The sequence below is a fragment of the Rhodamnia argentea genome, chromosome 5 (genome assembly GCF_020921035.1).
Source record: "Rhodamnia argentea isolate NSW1041297 chromosome 5, ASM2092103v1, whole genome shotgun sequence".
NCBI lineage: Eukaryota > Viridiplantae > Streptophyta > Magnoliopsida > Myrtales > Myrtaceae > Rhodamnia > Rhodamnia argentea.
In genome coordinates, this window is record NC_063154.1 from 14224015 (window position 1) to 14245827 (window position 21813).

At 41.2% G+C, this 21813-nt stretch overlaps 1 protein-coding gene across 2 annotated transcripts; it reads left to right on the forward strand.

The window, feature by feature from the left end:
• The first annotated feature begins 18323 nt into the window (after nucleotides 1-18323).
• LOC115727774 (exosome complex component RRP42-like) lies at nucleotides 18324-21790 on the forward strand. 2 transcript variants are annotated; one of them, XM_030658047.2, is made up of 9 exons: nucleotides 18324-18563; nucleotides 19086-19212; nucleotides 19314-19370; nucleotides 19531-19623; nucleotides 20435-20513; nucleotides 20704-20828; nucleotides 21006-21149; nucleotides 21228-21440; nucleotides 21576-21790. In XM_030658047.2, the coding sequence occupies exons 2-9, from the start codon at nucleotides 19087-19089 to the stop codon at nucleotides 21678-21680; spliced, it is 942 nt and encodes a 313-aa protein (XP_030513907.1). In that variant the 5' UTR covers nucleotides 18324-18563; nucleotide 19086; the 3' UTR covers nucleotides 21681-21790. The 2 variants fall into 2 exon arrangements, with proteins under 2 accessions (XP_030513907.1, XP_048135332.1); XM_048279375.1 differs by having other exon boundaries at nucleotides 18325-18563; nucleotides 21228-21543.
• The last annotated feature ends 23 nt before the right edge of the window (nucleotides 21791-21813 follow it).

A 21813-nucleotide genomic window follows, 5' to 3' on the forward strand; every position in this document is an offset into this window, starting at 1 on the left:
AATAACTTTTTTTTAAAATTTTCCCTTAAAAAAGTTGTTTACTTCTTTTGAAATGGCATAGTATGGTTTGAGCGATCATGGTGGACCTAGAAGGACAATAAGATCATACTTTCATTATTAAGGAGGATGCAAATCACAAGATTGTCCAAAATCATAACAAAACAAAGAGCAAAGAGAGGGAGGGGATTTATCCGGCCAATTCAGGCCAAGAGGGAGGGGATTTATCCGGCCAATTCGGGCCAAGAGAGCCAGACTGAAATCGTAACAAGAATTATTCTTTCGCAGAAAATAACTTCCCAAAAAATTATTTTTTTTTTGGATTTTTTGGAGTTTGGGAGCGAAAAATAAGCGAGTTCCGGAAAACATTTTCCCCATATGGAAAAATTTCCTTCAAAAGTGGAGAAAAGAGAAGCAAAAAACATTTTCCTTATCTTTCATTCCTCCTTTTTTTCACATATTCTTTCTTTTTAATTATTTTGTTACTTTCTTTACATTTTTTATTTATCTTTTCAACATTGAAAACTTTTAATTTTTTGAATAAAAAATAAATTTTAATTACTTTCGTTATTTTTTCTCTTCCTTTTCTTTTTCTTTTTTTTTTCTTGTCCCTTCTTCTCCTTCGGTCAATCACAGGCCACTGCAGTAGTCGGTCTCGCCTACGGCCTGTCGCAAGCAGAAAACAGTAATGGGAAAAAAAATGAACGGTGGTCGGCAGAAAATAGTAATGAGGAAAAAACATTAAAAAAAAGAAAAAGAGAAAAGAGAAAAAGGACAAAAATATCACTAAAATATTAAACAATTATTTAAAAAATAAAAAAAATATTGAATGGTGTGTATGGAGAAAAATTCAATTCAATTTTCTATATCAAATAGCGAAAAATATTTTTAGAGTCCTTTTCATAATTTAATTAAATACTGAAAAATATAGTTGTTCTCTTAAAAATTGACATTCTGAAAAATATTTTTTCAAAAACGGCTCATGTTTTCGTGAAATAAACGGAGGCTCGCCTAGCGGCTAGCGGTCCATCACAATGGATGGTACAGGCTAGGGTTTTCAGCCAGGCCCAGAACATAAGACACAGAGTTGATCGCCACCCGCAGATCCCAAGGACCTGAGCACCCAGATCAATTTTCCTTCTTCCTCACCTCACTTTGCCTCCTCCACGAACGACAGTCCCCCTCTAATCCCTAGGGTTTCCGCTGGCGCCAGGAGCCAGGAGCCATCTACGTTTAACATCCACGAATCCGCAGGCGGCGGGATCCAGTGGTCGGGAGTTGAGTTTTCTTGTCTTGTATGCTTCCCCATGCTGTGATTCCATTTTTCGTAGAGCATTTGTGAATTGAACGCTTCTTCGACTATATGGCTGGGTTTTGGTTTATTGTTCCTAAATACCCCACGCGTTCCTTCCCTTCCAAATCAACCGTAGTGTACCGGCGAGACTTGCTCTCGCGGACCGGTCGGTCAGCTCGGGAGTTCAAGTTTTCCAATATCCAACTTGTCGATTCTGGTTATCTTTGTCGGGGAAGTGTCGAGATTTAACCGATGGTCTGACCAAATTTGTTTTGTCCAGTCGCAGAGGAGGAAGAGGTGCTCAGGAGGTTCTGGGGCTTTACGGCGCACCGGGCAAAGTGGGTCAGGTACCGTTCCTCTTCTATAAAGGTTTTCCTTAGTTGGAAGTGCATTGCTGCATACTCTCCAAAGGAAGAATCGAACCTTTGGGGTGCGAATGAGTCTGCCATGTTGTGGTCCATAGTGTTCTTGGATTTCTTGTCCTGGGAGCAAATTTTTTTTACCGAGTATGAGCCGCACTGTTTCTGGTCCAAACTAGCTTAGCAATCGTGGGATTATGGCTGAGTGGGGCTGAAAGTATCTCTTGCACCACATTCCCATAAAAAAGCTCAGTCAGCTTATGGACTTTCCATTCCTTAGTATCCTGATTTATCTGCTCCTCAACGAAATAGGGGTCATTTTGGTTTATCGGACCTCCAATTTTGCCTATGGACTGCCATTTGTCTTCCCTGACTTTAATCTTCTTTCCGTCTCCCACTATCCATCTCACTTCGGGCTCAATCACCTCCCTTCCTGCCAACAAACTTTGCCACCCCCAGGAGGGGTGATGGCCTTTTTTTGCGTTCCAAAACTCTCCTCATGGGCAGTGGACTCCTTTCATCAGCTGACTCCACAGGGCATTCAGTGCCTGTGTTAAGCGCCATGCCTATTTCCGAGCATTGCCTTGTTGAAGGCAACAAGATCTATAAAGCCTAAGCTGCCCTCATCTTTCCTAATTGATTTCAACCCATTTTGTCCCAAATCTTGGACCAATTTCAAATCGAACTCGAATTGATTTACCAACCCAAGACTAATCAAAGTTGGTGCCTCAATGGATTACCTCGGCTGAATTTTAGGAACTTCTCCCTATCTTGGAAATTTCTGTCAGTCGACCTTGGTCAAGATAGGCGCAAATCTTGAATCGAATTGAATTGATGAGTGCATTCCATTAATCTTGATTTTAAGCTCATTCCTCATGCTGGACCATCCAATTCAACAAAGTTCTTGACTGATTCCCTGTCTCATCTTTGGTGCAAACCTCTTAGTCCTAAGTACCAAAAAATGGAAAAAAAAATGCAAAAAAAGAATGCAAGTGCAATGGAAAAGCCCTCTATTTTCACTCTTCAGTTTCCACTACTCTCATCAGTAGGAGAGATCACAATTTGCAGTCTCTCATATTCATTTTACCACCTCCATTATTGTTAATTTCTTAGTGTTCTCCACTTACTCGTCATGACTTTAGAAGATGATGTTTGTCTTGTGCGTTGGGACCTCCACATCTTCAAATACCAGAAGCTGGATAGCTGTGCATTTTTCAATTACAAGAAATACCAGATCAAATATACAGCATAGATAGGCAAACGAAAATCAAAACATTGCAATCTTCCAATTGTTCATTGAACCAGTCTATGGGCAACTTAAAATATCAACATCTCAAGAAAACATATTAACTAGCTCGGGGTATGGTCTAGTTCCATGTGTACTCCATCTAATTGGTCCTATACATAGGGAAAGCCTCATTGTTCGCTGCCTTGGTTGTGTCTTCGGTCCATTGCATCTCCAACTCGTTTTCCGCGGACCTCCACTTGGTGAATTTCTTAAGAAATGTTCTATCCTTTGTTTCCGGCATCAACAGTACATCAACGATAATAGTATTCTCACCATTTGTTTCACCTCGACACCGATTATGAACCCTTGCGCACGCAACCTTTGTGGAAGATCTCCGAGTCATACACACATCGATGATTGGCCCCATCGTGATGGAAGATGAGGCCACATAAACAAATGACATGGTTGTGCACATGCCCACCGCCCACAAGTGCTTTGTGTGGCTATGCTCAATGATGATGAGGCACATTCCGATAGAGATGAACGAGAAGATCATCTCGCCAATGTTGCTTAGCAACAATAGTCGCCGCCCTACCCGATTAAGGTTTAAGGCGGCAATGAAGACACTGTCTTCACGAAGTCAATTGTCATGTTCATAAGGAGTTTTTTAAAGGATGCGATGGTGATGGCCTTCTCAAAAATAAGAGGACTAGGAATGTACAGTAATTTGGTGTTGATGCTACACACTTGTTGAACGAACTAGATACAGATGGTGCAGACGAGCATGTGGCATACGGAGCGGGTCGGGAGGAGGATATCTTGCCATACGCATGTGTTCTGGTTGGTGTTTGTGATAATGTTGTCGTTGCATTATGCTGGCGGCCTTCTTGATGTTGATAAGGCGGAGTGCGGCCTCCTCCCTAGTGTTAGAGGTCTTGGTGAGGGCACGTTTCGTGTCGTCAAAGCGGCCTTGCATGATGAGCTACATCGGGAATTCTGGCATGATGAGAACTCCGAATGCAAGCACGACTTAGGAGATTGATCCCGCGATAAACATGATATGCCACCCAATGTCGGAGAAAATAGTTAGAGACGTGGCCGAGGAAGGTACCAATGTTAATCAACACTTGAACCATGATAAGGAATGTATGATATATGATATTAGCGTATGATATTACCGTGGTTTAGGTATTCGTCAACATTGGCACATTCCTTCGCAATATCTCCAACTACTTTTTCGAACTCCGTTTCGACCTTGGGTGATGTGTCATGCTTATCGCGAGATCAATCGCCTCGATTGTGCTTGCTTTCGAAGTTCTCGCCACGTCGGAATCTCCTATGTCGCTCATCATGCAGGGTGCGCTTGGCGATGTGAAGTGCGTCCTCACCAAGACCTCCCAACCGCAAGGAGGCCACACTCCCGCTTGCCGTAAGAAGGTTGCCAACATACTTGAGGAGTGCAATGACGACATTTTCAAGGATACCAACCGGAATATCTATGTATGACAAGATATCCACCTGGCTCGCTTCGAACGCCACATGCTTGTCCGCACTATCGGGGTCCAATTCGTCCAATAGGCATGTGGCATCGATACCAAACTACTATACGGTCTCAGTCCTATTATTTTTTAGAAGGTTGGTATCACCATATCCTTCGAAGAACTTTTCATGATCATGGCAATTAGCTTCGTGAAGACAGTGTGCGTTCTCATTGCCGCCTTATGTCTTAATCGGGTCGGGTGGCGATTATTGTTGTTGAGCAGCATCGGCAAGATGATCTTCTCGCTCGTCTCTCTCGAAATGTGCGACATCATTGAGCATAGCCACACAAATCTCTCATGGGCATGTGCATTACTATGCTATTTGTTGGCATCCCTCTCCATCGGGATGGGGCCAATCACCTTCGTGTACAGCTCTTCCCACAAAGGTTACGTGCACAGGGGTATACAATTGACATCCCCATCGGCAAATTGACATGCATCTACTGACGTGGAACAAAAATCAAATAAAACTGCTCAGGCATGGAAGCTTCCCCTCCATGCTTGTGGTCAGCTCCATTTTCCTCCTTAGGTGCTCACTTTATGTCAATCCCTATCTATGGCCTCTCCACCTCACAGCGACTCGCAGTCTTAGTCGTTAGTAGGGCTTCAGATCTAGACTGAATGGTTCACACTCAAGAAGAAAGCATAGCTTCCCCTCCCTCTCCCATGGCTTTAGATCTGAACTGAATGGTCGTCAGCACGGCTTGTCCATCAGGCTAGCTGTGAAGGCATGCTTTGCAAATATGAAGCAATCTTTGGATTTGGCCATGACATGACTAGCTCGATCCATGGCCGTGATATGCAAGGTCGAGATCTTGATGGCCATGGGCTCGAATATCAAGAAGAAAAATAGAGTAAGTAGAGGTCATAGTCGCAAAGACAGTCGACCACAAAGACGTCGGAGATGACACCTGAACGCATTTGACCATGGGTGACGCTATCGACTACCATGGATGAGCACTGACAATTTCGGCCATGGATCTCCAAATCTCAAGATCTAGAGAATGATTAGAGGAGAAAACAGAGGAAGCAAAACAAGCTCGGCTTGAACACAGTGGTGGGCGGCCTGGTCATGGCGCTGGCAACTCCACCTGTGAGAAGCGAAGGTCAAGCAGCTGTGGATTACTCCCGTAAGTGACTTTCCCTGAGGGGACTTTCCATGAAGCTGGACTTTTTCTTTCTTCCTTCTTCCTCCTCCTGCTTTTCTTTCTATCTAAAGTTGCTTTTCTTAAAGGGATATGCTTATTAAAAGTCCTAAAACTTATCACGAAAATGCAATTGAGTCTTAAAATTTATAAAAAGTGCAATCAAAGTCCTAGAACTTGTCAAGTAGGTACAATCAAGTCCTTCCGTTAACTTTTTCAATTTGGCTAACGAAAAATATTGACGTGGCTTTTTTTATTCATTTCTCTCTCCTATGTGGCAAGTGAGTTAACTGTGATCTCCACATGTGCACAGCGGTGTGGTTTGCGGCATTTACTAATCTAAAAAGGCGTCATTTATTCCCAGCCCAATTTGAAGCAAATCGCTTGTCAAGCCCTTAATTGAACAGAAATGAAGAAACCAGAGAGATCTCTTCTTCATCCAGTCGTCTTCTTCTTTGTTCGCGATCTCTTCTTCGTACATCCAAAATCTCGTCATGCGAGTACTCTTCTTCTTCTGCGGTTTGCCCCAAATTTTTCTTCTTCGTCTAAGGTGGAAGTTGAGAGAATATCGAAGGAAAAACTCACAAAATCGGTGGCATTGCCGTCCGAGTCTTCTTCGTCTGAGGTGAAAGTTGAGAGAGAATCGAAGGAAAAATTTGGGAAATCGAAGGCATTACTGTCAACGAAAGTGTAATTAACTACGAGTAGGTGGAATTTAACCAGAGCAAAGCTTGAATGATGAGGATGGGAAGATTGCCGATAAGCTGTGATGGTCTACAATCTGGATTTGGCCTTGAAGAATATGTCTTTTAAAAAAAAAGAAACTGGAGGAGGTGGAACGATTGCAGAGTGATGGTCTATACGCTGAATTTGGCCAAGAACACGTGTTTTGCATTGCTGCAGTTGGATCAGATCATTCTCCTCTCATCATTATTCCCTAGTTCCCATTGTGATAATTTGAAAGGCAGGAAGGTTTTTATGTTGCTGAACATATGTGGACCACATCTGATGAATGGGTGTTCAGTTTGCTGTGTGCATTCGTCATTCTCGTGTGTTGTCGAGACTTGTGAAATATTCAAGCTGTGGGCATTCGGTTTGCCTCCTTGGTATCATATTTTAGTGATTTTACAATTTCTTTTTTTCTGTTGTGAAATTAACCAATTTATTGAGTTCGAGTCATGGATCTCTTCATTTTCAAATTTTCTGTAACCTCAAGAGGATGATTTTTTATTTATTTATTTGGTGGTTAGAACTTTGGAGATAGCTATGAAATGTTATGATTAGTAACTGTTAAATGTATTTATCCTTTCTTGATACTCAGACGTGTCTGGATTTATTTGTTTTTTTTTAAGTTCTGCGCTATCAGCTCTTCTCGTCAATTGAAACTTGAATGCTATGCATGAGTGGTTTGCTCTTTTTGCGTGAACAAGGCTTAAAGCTATGACTCATGGTGCTGGTTTGCTGGACTATACACATTGAATTCTAGAATCGGTTGAATGTTAAAGATGACTCTCGGAGTAAAGTTTCAGCTCGCTATACCTTCAAATAAGTGAATCTTTTGTTATCTATAGGCTCCAGTGTTATGATCGACCTCTGAGATATTTATACAAATTGTGCTGACATGTGACATAACATTTCTGCAGATTTTTCCGAAGTCCAGCAGTAGTTCATCCACTAAATAAGCAAACTGAATGGGCACGACTTCCCTGTTAAATCTAATCTCGAAATTGAATTTCACTTGAAACTTCATTAATTTATCTCAAAAAGAACAACGTACATCACATCAAAACAGAGAATTATGGAGTCCTAAAACTGCCTACTTTCAATTATCATCACTAATTCACTCTCACCTAGAAATGTCTCAACAAAACAGTGAGCTGCGGAAGACTTAGAAACCTCCAACCAACTCTCTAATTACACAACTTCCCTCTTTCTTAGTGCAAGCTCTTCCTTTAGACATTTATCCTTCAAGTCTTAATTGCGGCTAGCAGGGAGCTCTCATCGACCTTGTCACGCCTTAACTGCCTTGATTCGTATAGCGAGTCATTCTTTCAAGGAGATTGACTATCATGTCCCTTGCTCGTTCAGGTATCTTTGGAGCAACCCATATGAAAAAATTGCAGCAATTTGGACTATTGAACTTTCCACAACCATGAAACCCTTGAGAGAATTGGTGATTGAAGACTGCAATAACAGGTTAGCTTGGAATCAACCTCATTAGGAGTCATGCCACTTTGATTCAGATTTTGGTGCCCTCATTCTTCTTGTCACCTTATTTTGATTTGGCAATTAAAGGTTCAGATCCGAACAAAGCCAAATGCTTGAAGAAATATATTTCTGACCATACAAAACCAGCAATATTAAAAACACGTCTCTGGCCTGCAAACCAGCAAAACCAGAAAAATAGAGGCAAGTTATTTGATCCAAAATTGTCTTTACGCAAGATGGAGGCAACCCACGAGCACCATCTTAATATCCGACATTCTAGAGACTACAAGAATTATTGCAACACATCTAGCAATAGCAGCATTTAACATTTTATCGACTCTTATTCTCAAAAGTTTCTAACACCTACAACTAGATGGTAAGGAAAAACAATTTTGGAACTTCAAAAATGGACAATTTTTCAACAGACAAAGACTGAAACAATGAAGAGCAGCTGAAAGCCATAACTCAAAAAAAAAAAAAAAAACTGAAAGGATAGTATAGGTTATGACAGGAAAAACTACAAGCCTCGCACTTCTTCTTTGACCTTCCCAGTGGGATTTGGATCGCCTAACATTGAGATTTCTATGACATACGTGACGTTATTCAAATCAAGCCGTCCAAATGAAAATGAACAACTTGATTTGAGCCACATCATGTGTTGAAAGGGAGGGAAAAAAAGTGGGCAGGAATTTTTTTTTGGAGTTTGAAAAATTTTGAATCCCAAACGTGGTTCAAATATGGATGGCCTGATTTAAGTAATATCACGCATGTCACGGAAATCTCAATGTTAGGCGATCCGGATCCTTCACAACGACCTGCAGAGGGATCAAATACAAGGAATTCGGGCTCGGGTTTGGGCTAGGACGAAGAAGGGAAATTTGAACGACCTCTAAGGAACAAGCTTCGTTGATTGCACCTTGGTCAATTGTAATGCCATTGATTTTGCTAGTTTTTCCTTCGATATTCTTTCGATTCCACCTTAGACAAAGAAGAAAAATGTGGGGTAAACCATAGACGAAGAAGAGATCGCAGACGAAGCAGATGACTGGATGAAGAAGTGATCTCTTTGGTTTCTTCATTATTGTTCAATTTCGAGCTTGACAAGCGATTTGCTTCAATTTCGGGCTGGGAATAAATTACACCCTTTGGCTGCGTTTGGTCGTCCATATAAAATTCGGGATATGATATGTTTTATCCTATCCCCGTGTTTGGTAGGTATCTCGGATAGTATAATGTCGGATATAGATGAGATATAACCGGGATAAAAAAATCTGAGAGGAGAGGGTAGGATAAGGTCGGATAGGATTTCTCTTATCCGTCATATAAGAGCTAACTTTTAGAATAATGACAACTTTCTTGTCTCATTTGTTTCTATTTTAATTTTATTTAATTTTTTTTTTTTTGCAAAGAGGTTTGAAAATCTAATAAAATGTGTATATTTTCAAGTTTTCTTGTGTATGAGAACGTTATTTTTATAGTAATAAGATCGGAATATTTCATGAGCATCACGTAGGGGCATATATGTTCTTTACATTGATATACGGTTTCTACCAAATGCAGGATATGATAGGATATGAGAATATCCGACTTTAAATTTGCGATTCACCAAACAGTTGATAGGATATGGTCAAATCCCTAGATTTCTTATCATCTTCTATCCAATCCTATCCCGACCAGAAATCCCGACGATCAAACGCAGCCTATTCGGATTAGTAAATGCTCTAAACGGCACCGTTTTGCACGTGTGGAGCTCATCGGTTCAGTTACTTGCCATGGAGGCAAGAGAAATGAATAAAGAAAGTCACCTTAGCATTTTTTGTTAGCCAAATTGGACGAAATTAACGGAAAGATTTAATTGTACTAAATAAGTTTTAGGATTTGGTTGTATTATTTGCATGTTTTAGAACTCAATTGCACCTTCTAATGAACATATCCCTTTCTTGAACAGGTTGCTCATTAACATATTTTAATGGTCTGTGGACAATTTTTAAATTTTTTAAATTTCACTTTTTCTCTTTTTCTTTTTCTTCCTTTTCTCCTGGTAATTCTCTGTGGTGGTTCGTGTTTTGGTTTTTGTGTATCTGAATTTCACGCGCAGCTGTCCGATGATGATGACGAGGTATGTGGCAACGACCGTAATTATCTCTCTAAACATTTATTGTTTAAACTAAAGATGACCACCTAGTTTTCGAATTCCGTATAGATTTTAAGGTGAAAAAGTGATCGACCATCTCTTATTTATAATGTGGATGCATGTTTAAAAGTTAAAATATCCTAACTTATTTTCGATCATAACGGTTTTACATTCGAGATTCGAAATTCAAAATCACTCATAATTCGTCAATATGAAATTCAGCAATATAATATTCTTCTAAACATAGGTCCATGAAAAAGTAAATACGTTTAAACATAAATAGAATCTTGAAAAGACTATGATTAAGATTATGATTATCTTTTTTGCATGAACATATATGTGGATCGATAGTCACATGGACAAAAAGGGCGTGCAATACAACAAATTTTTGTACTTTTCTATTTCCAGTAGAGAAATAAAAATAAGAATTTTTCTTATTGCTCACTCCTCTCTCTCGCGTGCGATCTCCCTCTCTCTCACGTTCTTGCCGCTAGTCGCAATCCGCTATTCGCCGATCATCCTTCGCCAACCGCCGGTCTCCGGTCCCTAGCCGCTAATCGCCTCTCTTGTGTTTCTTCCGCTGGCCACCGTTTGCCATCTACCAATCGCTTGCCACCGATCTTAGGTGTTGACTTCCGTCTGCCCTTCACCGTTCCCCACCTATCGGCTACAAGTTGCCATCTGCTAGTTGTCATCTACCACCGGTCGCCTCTCTCGTGTCCCTACCGCTAGCCATTGTTCGCCGATCTCCGGTCCTTAGTTCCTGGTCACCGTCCTCGATCGCTTGCCAAGGCCCGGTGACCGGCAACGGTAGAAATTTTATTCTATTATTAAATAAAATTCTGTTACGGGAACATAGATTTTATGTCATTATTAAACGCGTGTTTCTGCTCAAAAATCTATCTAGGGAGTAGAAATAAAAAATCTATTTTCTCCTCCTTCCTTCCTACATTCTTTTTCACATTCGTTTTCTTTTTAACTATTTATTATTTTTCTTTTTTCTTTTCTTTTTTTTAATTTTGAATTTTTTTAATAATATTTAATTTTTTATTTCTTCCTCTACCAATTGCCGGTCACGACGACGACCAACCATAGCCAAGGTCGAGCTCACTAGATCCGGCGAGGCTCGGTCTCCCTTGACTCGGCTTCGCTCTAGGCCGTCGAGGCTCGAGCTCACCTGTGGCCGGCGAGGCTCCTCCCTCGCCTTTGACCGATCGCTGGCCGTCAATGTTGCCCACGATTGACCAAAGATAAAAGAAAAGAAAACAAATAAAAAATTACATATCCATTTTTTAAAAAACAAATTACAAAATTATCTACGTTAGCGCTAGACGTGTCACATAGGATGGTTAGGTCCACATCAGCAATTTGCGACCAGACGATGATGTAGAAAATCAAATAACATTTTCCTTACCAAATCACAAAAAATAGGTACCAATAACGGACATTAGGTGAAAATAACGTACCAAGTCTTCAAACTTAAGAATTTTGCAGAAGTAAAGTAGGTGCCCCGTCCTAGCTCCAAAATGGCCCATTTTATATTAGTGGGGACTCCTAAGTTGACTCCCAAATAGATAATTAAATCAAGTTGCGATCTATAGGATTTGAGAGAGCCCATACTAAGTGTAAGCGCACCATCTCGCAAGGGATATTGTTCGCACCGGCTTGGCTATCGGCCAAACTTCCTTTGGTGTCCCCTTTGTCAATTCGCGGAATATAGCTATGCCACTCTATGCGGTTCCACATCAAGAGCTTATCTCGTGAATTAACCAACAAAATCAACAACTCTATCAAGATCTCGTCGAACTCCGTATAGTTCTCTCTCACACAACAACACATCGGTTAAGACATGATGGATGATTTTAAGCTTCATCAAGATTTCATGAAAGGAATTACATATATTTGCTGCTTTACTCCCATTCTGTGTCCACCCTAGTGTGGTCCATAAGACTTTTGGCAATTTTTCGAGCATGAACCCACACAAGCTTCAGCCTTCTCCTTGTCTGCTTCGACTTTCTTTACATCTGCAATACATTTCAAACAAAAGAGGGGAAAAAATGGGGAAAGAGCTCGTGTTAGTTTCGTGGAAAATGTAACAAATGTTCAGCATAACCTTGCGAGTCCGGAAGACTTATCAAACACGTGTGGTGAGGTTATACCCTTACATTTGCAAATTCATCAACATTGATAGAGGTAGGTAGAATTTATACTCGCTTCGTGGTATGGGCGAGGGCCGCAACGCCCTCGCCAGCCACGAACAAGGGCCTCCACGCCCTCGCCCGGACCAGGCAAGGGTCGCTACCCTCGCCGATGGTTGGCGGTGGTTCGTCACCCGGAGATGCAAAAAGGAAAAGGAAAGAAAAGGAAAGGAAAACCGCAAGAAAAGTACATAAAAAAGTTCAAAAAATATGAAAATACTATTAAAAATTATCAACGTTAGTATCAATCGTGCCACGTAAAACGACCGACATCCACGTCGGTGTTTCCGATCAAAATTGGCCGAATGAACTCAATTGGCAAAACGTGAAAAGATTTAAAACTCGATTAACAAAATTAAAATGTTGAGGACTGAATTGATAAAAGTGCAATAAATTAAGGATTTTTTGGACAATTTTCCCAAAGCAACCACTTGATCCTCTCCTACCTATTGCGAAATTGGAGATATTTACATCGATTCAATGACCTCTTTGAAAAACGTCAACAATCTATCATAAGTAATCTAAAATCTTTTAGTGATGCCTATAGCAATGACATGAATCATTTTCATTTGAATTGGCCATCAATTTGCTATGCAAGTGATCGAGGAAACAACCTACAAAACCTTGAGACCCTCGTTCATGTGATATGCCATAGTTTCAGCAGAATCAATTGAGTCAATACCTATCCAAAATTGAACTCAAGTATCAACACTTCAACAAATAAGTACCTGAACGTTGGTCGATGCACGTTGATAACACGCAACCAAGCTTGCAATGGCGCAATACCGATGGAACGGCTGCATCACTGTGGACACAGCCAATGATGCAAATGAGGTAGCACAAACCTGGGGTAAGACTGCCTTTACAATAATCTGTGCACAATTTTCTGCAATCCTTAGAATTTATCTCAACAACAAGTGTCGAGAACATCAACCCCACCATGACTATCATAACCATTTTCTTTGATGCTTTGACTTCCATGACTATTCAACCTTTTCGTTTTGGCTCTGCGATCTTGTTTTCTAGGGTTTTGAAGAACAAGAACAAACAACCAACCCCATCTAGGTTATTAATGGCCATGGATTGGTTCAAGCCATTGAATGATGTTCGTCCTTTTTCCACAGCCAAAAGAGGAAGGCATATCTGATTCGAGGCTATACTAATTGAGTCACCATCAACTGTCATTAGTTGTCATTGTAGGCATCTGAAAAACAAACTAGTCTCGGGGTTTTCTTAAAAGATAATAGATCAGTAATGAAAATTTGGGTCATGTGACAGAAAGACCTACATTGAGCACATTCTTCATATGTGGACCAAAACTTCTTTAACACTTGATTTGTGGTTAGGATTTGCTTCTGTAAAACAAATCCAGCAAAATAATGTATAAATATAGACATCATCTATGCTTGTGTACTTTAAGTTTTATGTACAAACGAAATCACTTGCTAAATCTTAGTCGATCGAAATATATGCTATACTGTTATATTGAAGGAAGAGGACCACCTATTTTTGTAGAAATTTTAAACACCCAAGTTCCTCTTTTACACCTAAATATTATCTAAGATAATGTAAACGTGAGGGTAAGCTTGTAACTCCATAAAATTGAAAAATCTTAATATTTTAGAGATTTTTGACTTTCTTCTTTCATTCCCTATAAAAAAGAATTTAGTCCAAATGCATCAATTTAAAATAGCAATAGTATAAGACTGAAAAATCTCCTACAATCAACTAAGCAAAAAGCATAATGACCAAGGTTTTGAAGAACCAGTCACCGACCTCATCAACGAAGGATCGTACACCATTCGACGCAGTATTTAGAAAGAAGCCGAATCCATCACATGTTTGGGTGTTCGGGTGTGACACGTACGTCCATGTGCCCAAGAAAAAGAGGGGTAAACTTGGCAATAAGTCTGAAAAGAGCATATTCGTTGGATACAAGGAAGGGGTCAAGGGCTATAAGCTGTGGAATCCAGAATCAAAGACCATCATATATAGAAGGGATGTTATCTTTCATGAAAAAAAATCCCAAGCAAGCACACAGGAAAGTGATGAGCCTAAGAAAGTAGTAGTGCTTGAAGAAAGTCCGAGAGCTGAAAATGTGGAGATGGTTCCACAAGGTACACCAGTGGAGTCTGATTTCGATCCGGAACAAGGAGACTTGGTTAATGAAATTGAAGATGTAGATTTGGATGAAAACCTGGACACAGATTGTATGTCGGCTCTCGGGAGATCAACGCAGGAGAGGCGAGTACCACTTCAGCACTCGCTTAGTGCATTAAGTACATTTCATGCCTTGAGCATTACTGGAGATGATCCTAGTATTGTAAAAGAGGCGAGATCCATGGATGACACAAATCGGTGGGAGCTCGCAATGATAGATGAGATAAGTTGCTTGATTATAACGAGACATGGAGCCTGTGTAAATTGCCTAAGGATAGAAAGGTAATTGGGTGCAAGTGGGCGTTCAAGAGGAAATTGAAATCGGATGGAACCGTGAAGAAGTACAAGGCGAGGCTCGTAACCAAGGGGTATTCTCGGATCGAGGGAGTTGACTATAACAAGATTTTCTCCCCCGTAGCGAAATTGACCTCGATACGGTTTGTTACATCCATAGCAGTTGCATACGATCTTGAGGTGGAACATATGGATGTAAAAACAGCTTTCTTCATGGGGACTTGGAGAAGGAGATTTCTATAAGGCAACCGGAAGGTTTTGAAGCAAAAGGAAAGGAGAATCGGGTGTGCAAGCTGAAAAAGTTTTTATATGGGTTAAAACAGTCGCCGAGGATGTGGTACCGGAAGTTTGACACGTACATACTCTAGCTCGATTTTGTATGTTCAAATTCTGATCACCGTGTTTATATGAAGAGGGTGGGCGATCAGGTTTTCATTCTCACACTATATATGGACGATATGTTGTTAATCGAGAATAGCGTGAAGATGATGAAATCCGTGAAAAAATTGTTGGTTAGGAAGTTCGATATGAAAGATTTAGGGCATGCAAATTTTATTTTAGGCTTGCAAATTACAAGGGACCATGGGAAATAGAAGTTATGGCTAGGCGGGAGAAATATATCAAAGGAAGTTTGACACGTACATGCTCTAGCTCGATTTTGTACGTTCAAATTCTGATCACTGTGTTTATATGAAGAGGGTGGGCGATCGGTTTTTCATTCTCACGCTATACATGGACGATATGTTGTTAATCGGGAATAGCGTGAAGATAATGAAATCCGTGAAAAAATTGTTGGTTAGGAAGTTCGATATGAAAGATTTGGGGCATGCAAATTTTATTTTAGGCTTGCAAATTACGAGGGACCATGGGAAATAGAAGTTATGGCTAGGGCAGGAGAAATACATCAAAGGAATGTTGAAGAAATTCAACATAACGAATCGCAAGCCTGTTGGCACCCCTATACCTTTAGGGACCAAAACTATTTGGGAACAGTGTCCTAAAATGGATGAGGACGCTGAAGAGATGGCCCGAGTTTCATACGCAAGTACAATGGGTAGCTTGATGTACGATATGGTGTGCACGCATCCGGATATAGCCAAAACAGCGAGAGTCTTGAGCCGATATATGTCTAACCCGAGTAGAGAACATTGGAATGCGATAAAGAGGGTTTTCGGGTATTTTCATGAAACTTGAAATTTTTCTTTATGTTTTGAAGGCACGGGGAATTGAAACATCCTCGATGTGGTGAGCCACGTAGATGTAGATTGGGGTGTAGAAATTGATAGTATACAATCAACTAGCGGGTATGTTTTCACATTATTTGAGGTTGCGCTAAGTTGGATGAGTAGGAGGCAAAGCATGGTAGCGCTTTCTTCTGCGGAGGCTGAGTACATGGCTCTTACTCATGCCGAAAAAGATGCCATATGGTTACGGCGGTTGTGCTTGGAGCTCGATTTTGAGCAAGATGCCGTGGAGGTGAGATGCGACAATCAATGGGCTATTTATTTAGCTAAGAATCCAGTGTTTCACTCACATACAAAGCACATCGACATACAATATCACTTTATCCAAGAGAAGGTGGAGAAGAAAGTGGTTCAACTTGAAAAGATCGACACGATGAAAAATAGTTCGGACTTCCTTACTAAAGCGTCACGGGTGCAAAGTTTGAATGGTGCTCTGCTGTGATTGGATTGAAGATGAGTGATGTTGGGAAGGTTCTTATTTGTGCGAAGTATCTATTAAGTGGGAGAATGTTGGAGTTAGCGAATACTTCGGAGACCTTTGTTTCTCATCTTGGGCATGCCCACGTGAGTTTAAGGAAATCGAAGTATAAACCGACAACATATGACCCATGCGCATGAAATGTCGAGGGTCCCGCTGCTTGGATAACAAGCGGGAGTTCCGCTCCCCGGTGAGCGAACAAGCCCCTCCCGCAAGTGAGCAGGCCGAAGCTCGGGGACAGCACCCCCAAAACAACGTTGGATTTTAAGCTTGTGTTTTAAGTTAGCCCGTTTGTTGTGAGATCCAAGGGATTCGAATTGGCCTGGACTTTGGGCCCATTTAAGTCCTATATATTATACTCGTATGAGAGATCATTATAATGAGTGGTCGTGGCTGTGGCTGTGGTTGTAAACCTAATATCATAGTGGAATCTCTTTGCGTAACTTAGCCCTATTTTGGAGTGAACTTGGGTAAAACTTGTGTGTCATCATTTTTTGTATTTTCTGTGCGATTATTTTGATTCGATTTAAGATATAACCCATCACATCTTCGCTTCTTCATCCCACATAACAATCATGCCCCCCTGTTGTACCTACCGGGTCAAGTGTTACGGACTGATTGAAGTTGAGCCTTTTTTTCACCCTATCCACCACATCTATTTTATCCTTTGCTTCCATAAGAAAGATAACATTGGGTCTTTCGCGTGCCACTAAGGCTCTGAGGTGCTGGATTGTCGGGATAGAACCCAGCCCTCGACAATTCCTACTCGGGATTTTCACTTATCTCCCGCTAGCTTATTAGGATTAGCCATCAAACCCCATCCTTTTGACCCATCATCCTTCACAAGGATTGGAGTATCATGAAGCGACGCATCATCAAGAGTAGCACTGTTGCTCCCCCGCATAGATAGTGAAACTTCCCTCTTCGTCTTTTTGGCAACTCCGATCTTTCCCGACTTCATTGGAGCCCTCGACTAGGTGTTTGGGTGTTGTTTCTTTCCAAGGGGTGACTAAGATCGCCAGTTGGGTGCCAGTTCTCGTCTTCCCCACATCCAACTTTCCTCCCTCCTCTTGGCCCTTTCCCCTTTTCCTCGGTCTCTGTTCGACTATTCCTTCCATAGGTCCCTAGACAACCTTAGTTTCTAGTCCCGTTGGCAATACGTCCTCCGGCCCTTCAACTTGTATCGAGGTTTCCGGTATAATTTCATCCTCGTCGGGCTCTGGTGGCTCCTCCCCATAAAATAAATCCTAAAACGGGCTAGTCTCTCGGGCTTCTGCTTTCGGTTGGTACCCGAATATATTTTTTTTTATTTTTGGTGCTTTTATTATTTCAAATCATTAGTTACTTTCATAACATCAATTTTTAACTATCTAAACCTCAATATTATGCATATCAAGCTAGGGCCGGTGCATCCATGTTGTTATTATATATGATAAGGCATCGCATATGTCGTCGTATAGCACAACATGTCATTACACAACAAACCAAACAAAATCATCACGTCTCCTAGACATTGATCTCCTGGACATTAATCATCACACAACATGTCGTAGTCATGTCATAATTGATAGTTTGCGTTTTGTCACACGCGCATCATATATATATATGACAAGCAGTTTTGCTCGATTATATACCATTTTGTTCGGACAGGTCCTTCCGTTAAAATACAAACGATAATGGTGAAGTGGCCGTTAAATGCTTATGTGTCACCTTATGTTGAATCTTACGTGGGAATTATGCTGTAAAAAATTGTTTTCCAAATTTCTATGTTTCAATTTTCTTTCGAAGAGATTTAAAAAACATATTTTGGTATTGTAATTGGCTAATTCCCACGTAAAATTCCACATAAGGTGACACATCAGTATTTAACAATCACCTCCGCATTTCCCGTGTATAATTTTAATTGAAGGACCAACTTGAAAGGGATATATATAATTGGAGGACTCAATTGCACAAACAAAAGGCGAGGGACTTAATTGAACATTTATAAAAAGCCGGGGACTAATTTAAGCAAGATAGTTTTGCCTTACTCTAACATATCTTCTCTCTCTTCTGACCTCCGCCTCCCTCTCTCCTGTTTCTCAGTCTCCCTACTCTACTCTTGCTCGCACAGCGCCGTCGCACTCTCGCCGCCGTCGGACTCCCTTCGATCTCTGGCTTCCGCTCCCGCCTGCGCAACCCAGCTCCGCCTCTCTCGTTTCTTTTTCCAGCTCGCCGACTCCGAGCCGCCGCTGATCTTTGCAGTGTCCACGCCTAGCTCGCCGATTCGCCGTCGAAACCAAGGTGAACGTGCGATAGCTGTTAGCTATGGCGTTTGTTAATAATGCGCTCAAGTTCAGTAATCGATTTTGATTAGGTTGGAAGTGCACAAGTTCGAATTTTTCACAAATTTTGGTAGTTGCGAGAGCGCATAGAACCTATGTAAAACTGATCATTGCTCAGAAAAGCGCGTGGGCATGATCTTATTGGGAATTGCTTCTCTGTGGACTCTATTCATGTTTTTTGAGTTGATTGCGGCAATTTCGTCATCTTCATGGAAACTGATGGGCTTGTTTGAATGGATGAAACGATTTTGTCCGGCTTGGCAATGGTGACACTGCTGCAGCTCCTGATAGTGAGAGCCGTTGCATGCTGTGCCGATTTTTTATGCAATCTTTACCTAAGAACAAATGGGTAGGGTTAGAGAAATGGTTAGGGTTAGAGAATTTGAGAGCAGGCGAAACTTGTTTTCTTCAAGCTTCACATGTCTTACTTCTTCTGTTCCAGTATTAGGACAATAATCAGAGTTTTTTGTTGCATATGCAGGATGACCGGCTTATCTCTTGGAGAAAAGCAATTCATACAAGGCGGCATTGCTCAAGACCTCCGCTCTGATGGTCGTAAAAGACTAACTTACCGACCTATATATGTCGAAACGGGGGTCATTCCTCAGGTACTTCGTAATTCCTGATTCACAGTACATAGAAATGCCGCGCTTGATGTTTTATGTGGTGAGATTTATCCAGTGCAAATACTGTTTTGCCCGTATGACAGGCCAATGGCTCAGCCAGAGTTAGAATGGGTGGAACTGATGTCATTGCCAGTGTGAAGGTAGTTTAAAGCATGATTCTTTGTTTTTCCTCTTTGTAGGACTTCACAGTTTGGTGGTGAGGAGGTTTCTTTCTGTTTCTACTCAATCTGCGCATTCATCCTCGTGTTTGTGCTCCGTAGTGTGGTACTCATTATTCCCTCCTGATGTTTTCCAATGCAGGCCGAAATTGGAAGACCAAGTCCCCTACAACCCAACAAAGGGAAAGTTTCCATATACGTTGATTGCAGCCCAACTGCCGCTCCAATGTTTGAGGTCCTATACTTTTATTTCTGCTGCTTCTCGACATATCTATTCTGGTCATTTTAGTTTGCATAGATCTGGCAGTTCTAATTTCTCTTCCCTTCATGTTTCTTTTGAATGTCCCCTGATTATGAAGTTAGCAGAACAAGTGGATTGATATTGTTTAAAATTGAAAGGGTGGGTTTGAAGCCAAATACTGACATTTTGGAACTTTGTTCCTATAAACTGCACCATGTCTGGTACAGTATGCTTCATGCGTAGTGGAAATTAACTGATATGTGGCTGACTGCTGCCTTCAAACTGAATGTTGACTTGGTTCGTATGGGGTTTCTTGATGCTTCTAGACGGCATCTGGTCTCTGATTTAGCTTTCAATTTTCTCCCCTTGAGTAAGATCAACAGAAACCAAAAAAATACTGACATTTTGAAACTTTGTTCGTATGAGCTGCATTATGTTTGATACATTATGCTTCCGGTACACAATAAGAGAATAGGTATGGATATCAGTTTTAAATTAACTGATAGCTGGCCGATTTCCTTCCAAATGAACCTTGACTTGGTTATTGTGGAGTTGCTCTATACTTCTAGATAGAATGTGGTCTCTGACTTAGTTTCCGTATATGCTCAACCCCCCTCTGCCCACCCCCTCCCCCCACCCAACCAACAAAAAAAAAAAAAAACCGGGCAAAATCAACGGAAACCTGAATTTTCCTCTGTGGACACTCAGTTGCAAATTGGACGTTTCACTGTCCCTATTCCTCACCATATTATTCTTAACTTCTGCTAGTTACATCAATTTAACACTGCAGTGCAATTTTATGCAGGGTAGAGGGGGTGAGGAGTTGTCAACAGAACTCTCAGTCGCTCTTCAGCGATGTCTTTTGGGTGGGAAAAGTGGAGCAGGTTTGAAAATTTGCATGTAGAGTTGAGTTTGAAATGCCACAAGTTACTGCATAGATATCCACTATACAGTCTTTATCTGTATTTTCTTAGTGAAAAGATATTCTTCTTTTTCTGTTTTGGCCGCATGCTATCGAATGTGTATTAGTACCGGTCATTTAAATCACAAGCTGTGATTGTTTATATTTCACAGGTGCTGGAATTGAGTTGTCATCTCTGATAGTTGTGGAAGGAAAAGTCTGTTGGGATCTGTACATTGATGGTCTTGTCATCAGTTCAGATGGGAATCTCCTAGACGCTCTTGGTGCTTCCATCAAGGTATACCTTTCTCGAGCATTCTGTTTTGTCAAAACATACTCTTAGACGGGCTTGGGCTCTATAAGTTTGGTACCTTCAACATCGTAATTGATTGTGTCCTGATTTTACAAGGTCCTTAGTATATTATGCCCTTAAACTTTTTCTGACATCCCTTCCATTGCTCCTTCTGGAGTGGAGGCTGCTCTGAGCAACACAGGCATCCCCAGAGTGCACGTCGTAGCCGAAGCATCCGGTGAAGATCAACCCGAACTTGATATCAGTGACGAAGAATTTTTACAATTCGACACATCTGGGGTTCCTGTCATTGTTACATTAACGAGGGTATAAAAGCTTCAGTATTTCTCCACTTCCAGAGTTGTTTAGTGTCGCCGTTGAATTCTCATCTTCTTCCTTGTCCAGGTGGGCAGGCATTATATTGTAGATGCGACTCCGGAGGAAGAATCACAGATGAGCTCCGCTGTTTCTGTTTCCATTAACAGGAAAGGGTTAATATGTGGTCTTACCAAGCGGGGAGGAGCGGGTCTGGATCCAAGTGTCATCCTCGATATGATATCCGTGGCTAAGCATGTAAGCGAACAACTAATCGATCGGTTAGATTCTGAGATATCTGCCGCTGAAGCCATTGAAGAAGAATGATGCACTTGTCTAAGTCTTAACGTTCTTTTGGTAATTTAGGCTACAGCCAATCGGTCCGTTAGATTCCAAGATATCTGCCATATGCTGCACGTTCTTCTTTTACTAATTTAATCCACAGTTTCCTGTAGCATTAGTCAGTGTCTTATGTGGCTGGAAAATGTCCTCAATTTGTTGTCCTCACTGGCTACTCAGATTGAAAAAAGGCTTATGATTTGAACAATTTTGGGGAGAATGAGGCGGTCTACAAGGAATAGGATTCAAAGGGTCTGCTGGGGTGGGACTTCCTTCACCCATCTGTGTCAATCTAAGTTTTGTTTTTGCCATCCGGTTCAACAGCTCTTGGTGGACC

Coding starts and splice junctions, on each gene's coding strand:
- LOC115727774 (XM_030658047.2), top strand. CDS start 19,087: ATGACCGGCTTATCTCTTGGAGAAAAGCAATTCATACAAGGCGGCATT. Junction 19,371..19,530: donor ATGTCATTGCCAGTGTGAAG/GTAGTTTAAAGC, acceptor TTTCCAATGCAG/GCCGAAATTGGAAGACCAAG. Junction 20,514..20,703: donor GGGTGGGAAAAGTGGAGCAG/GTTTGAAAATTT, acceptor TATATTTCACAG/GTGCTGGAATTGAGTTGTCA.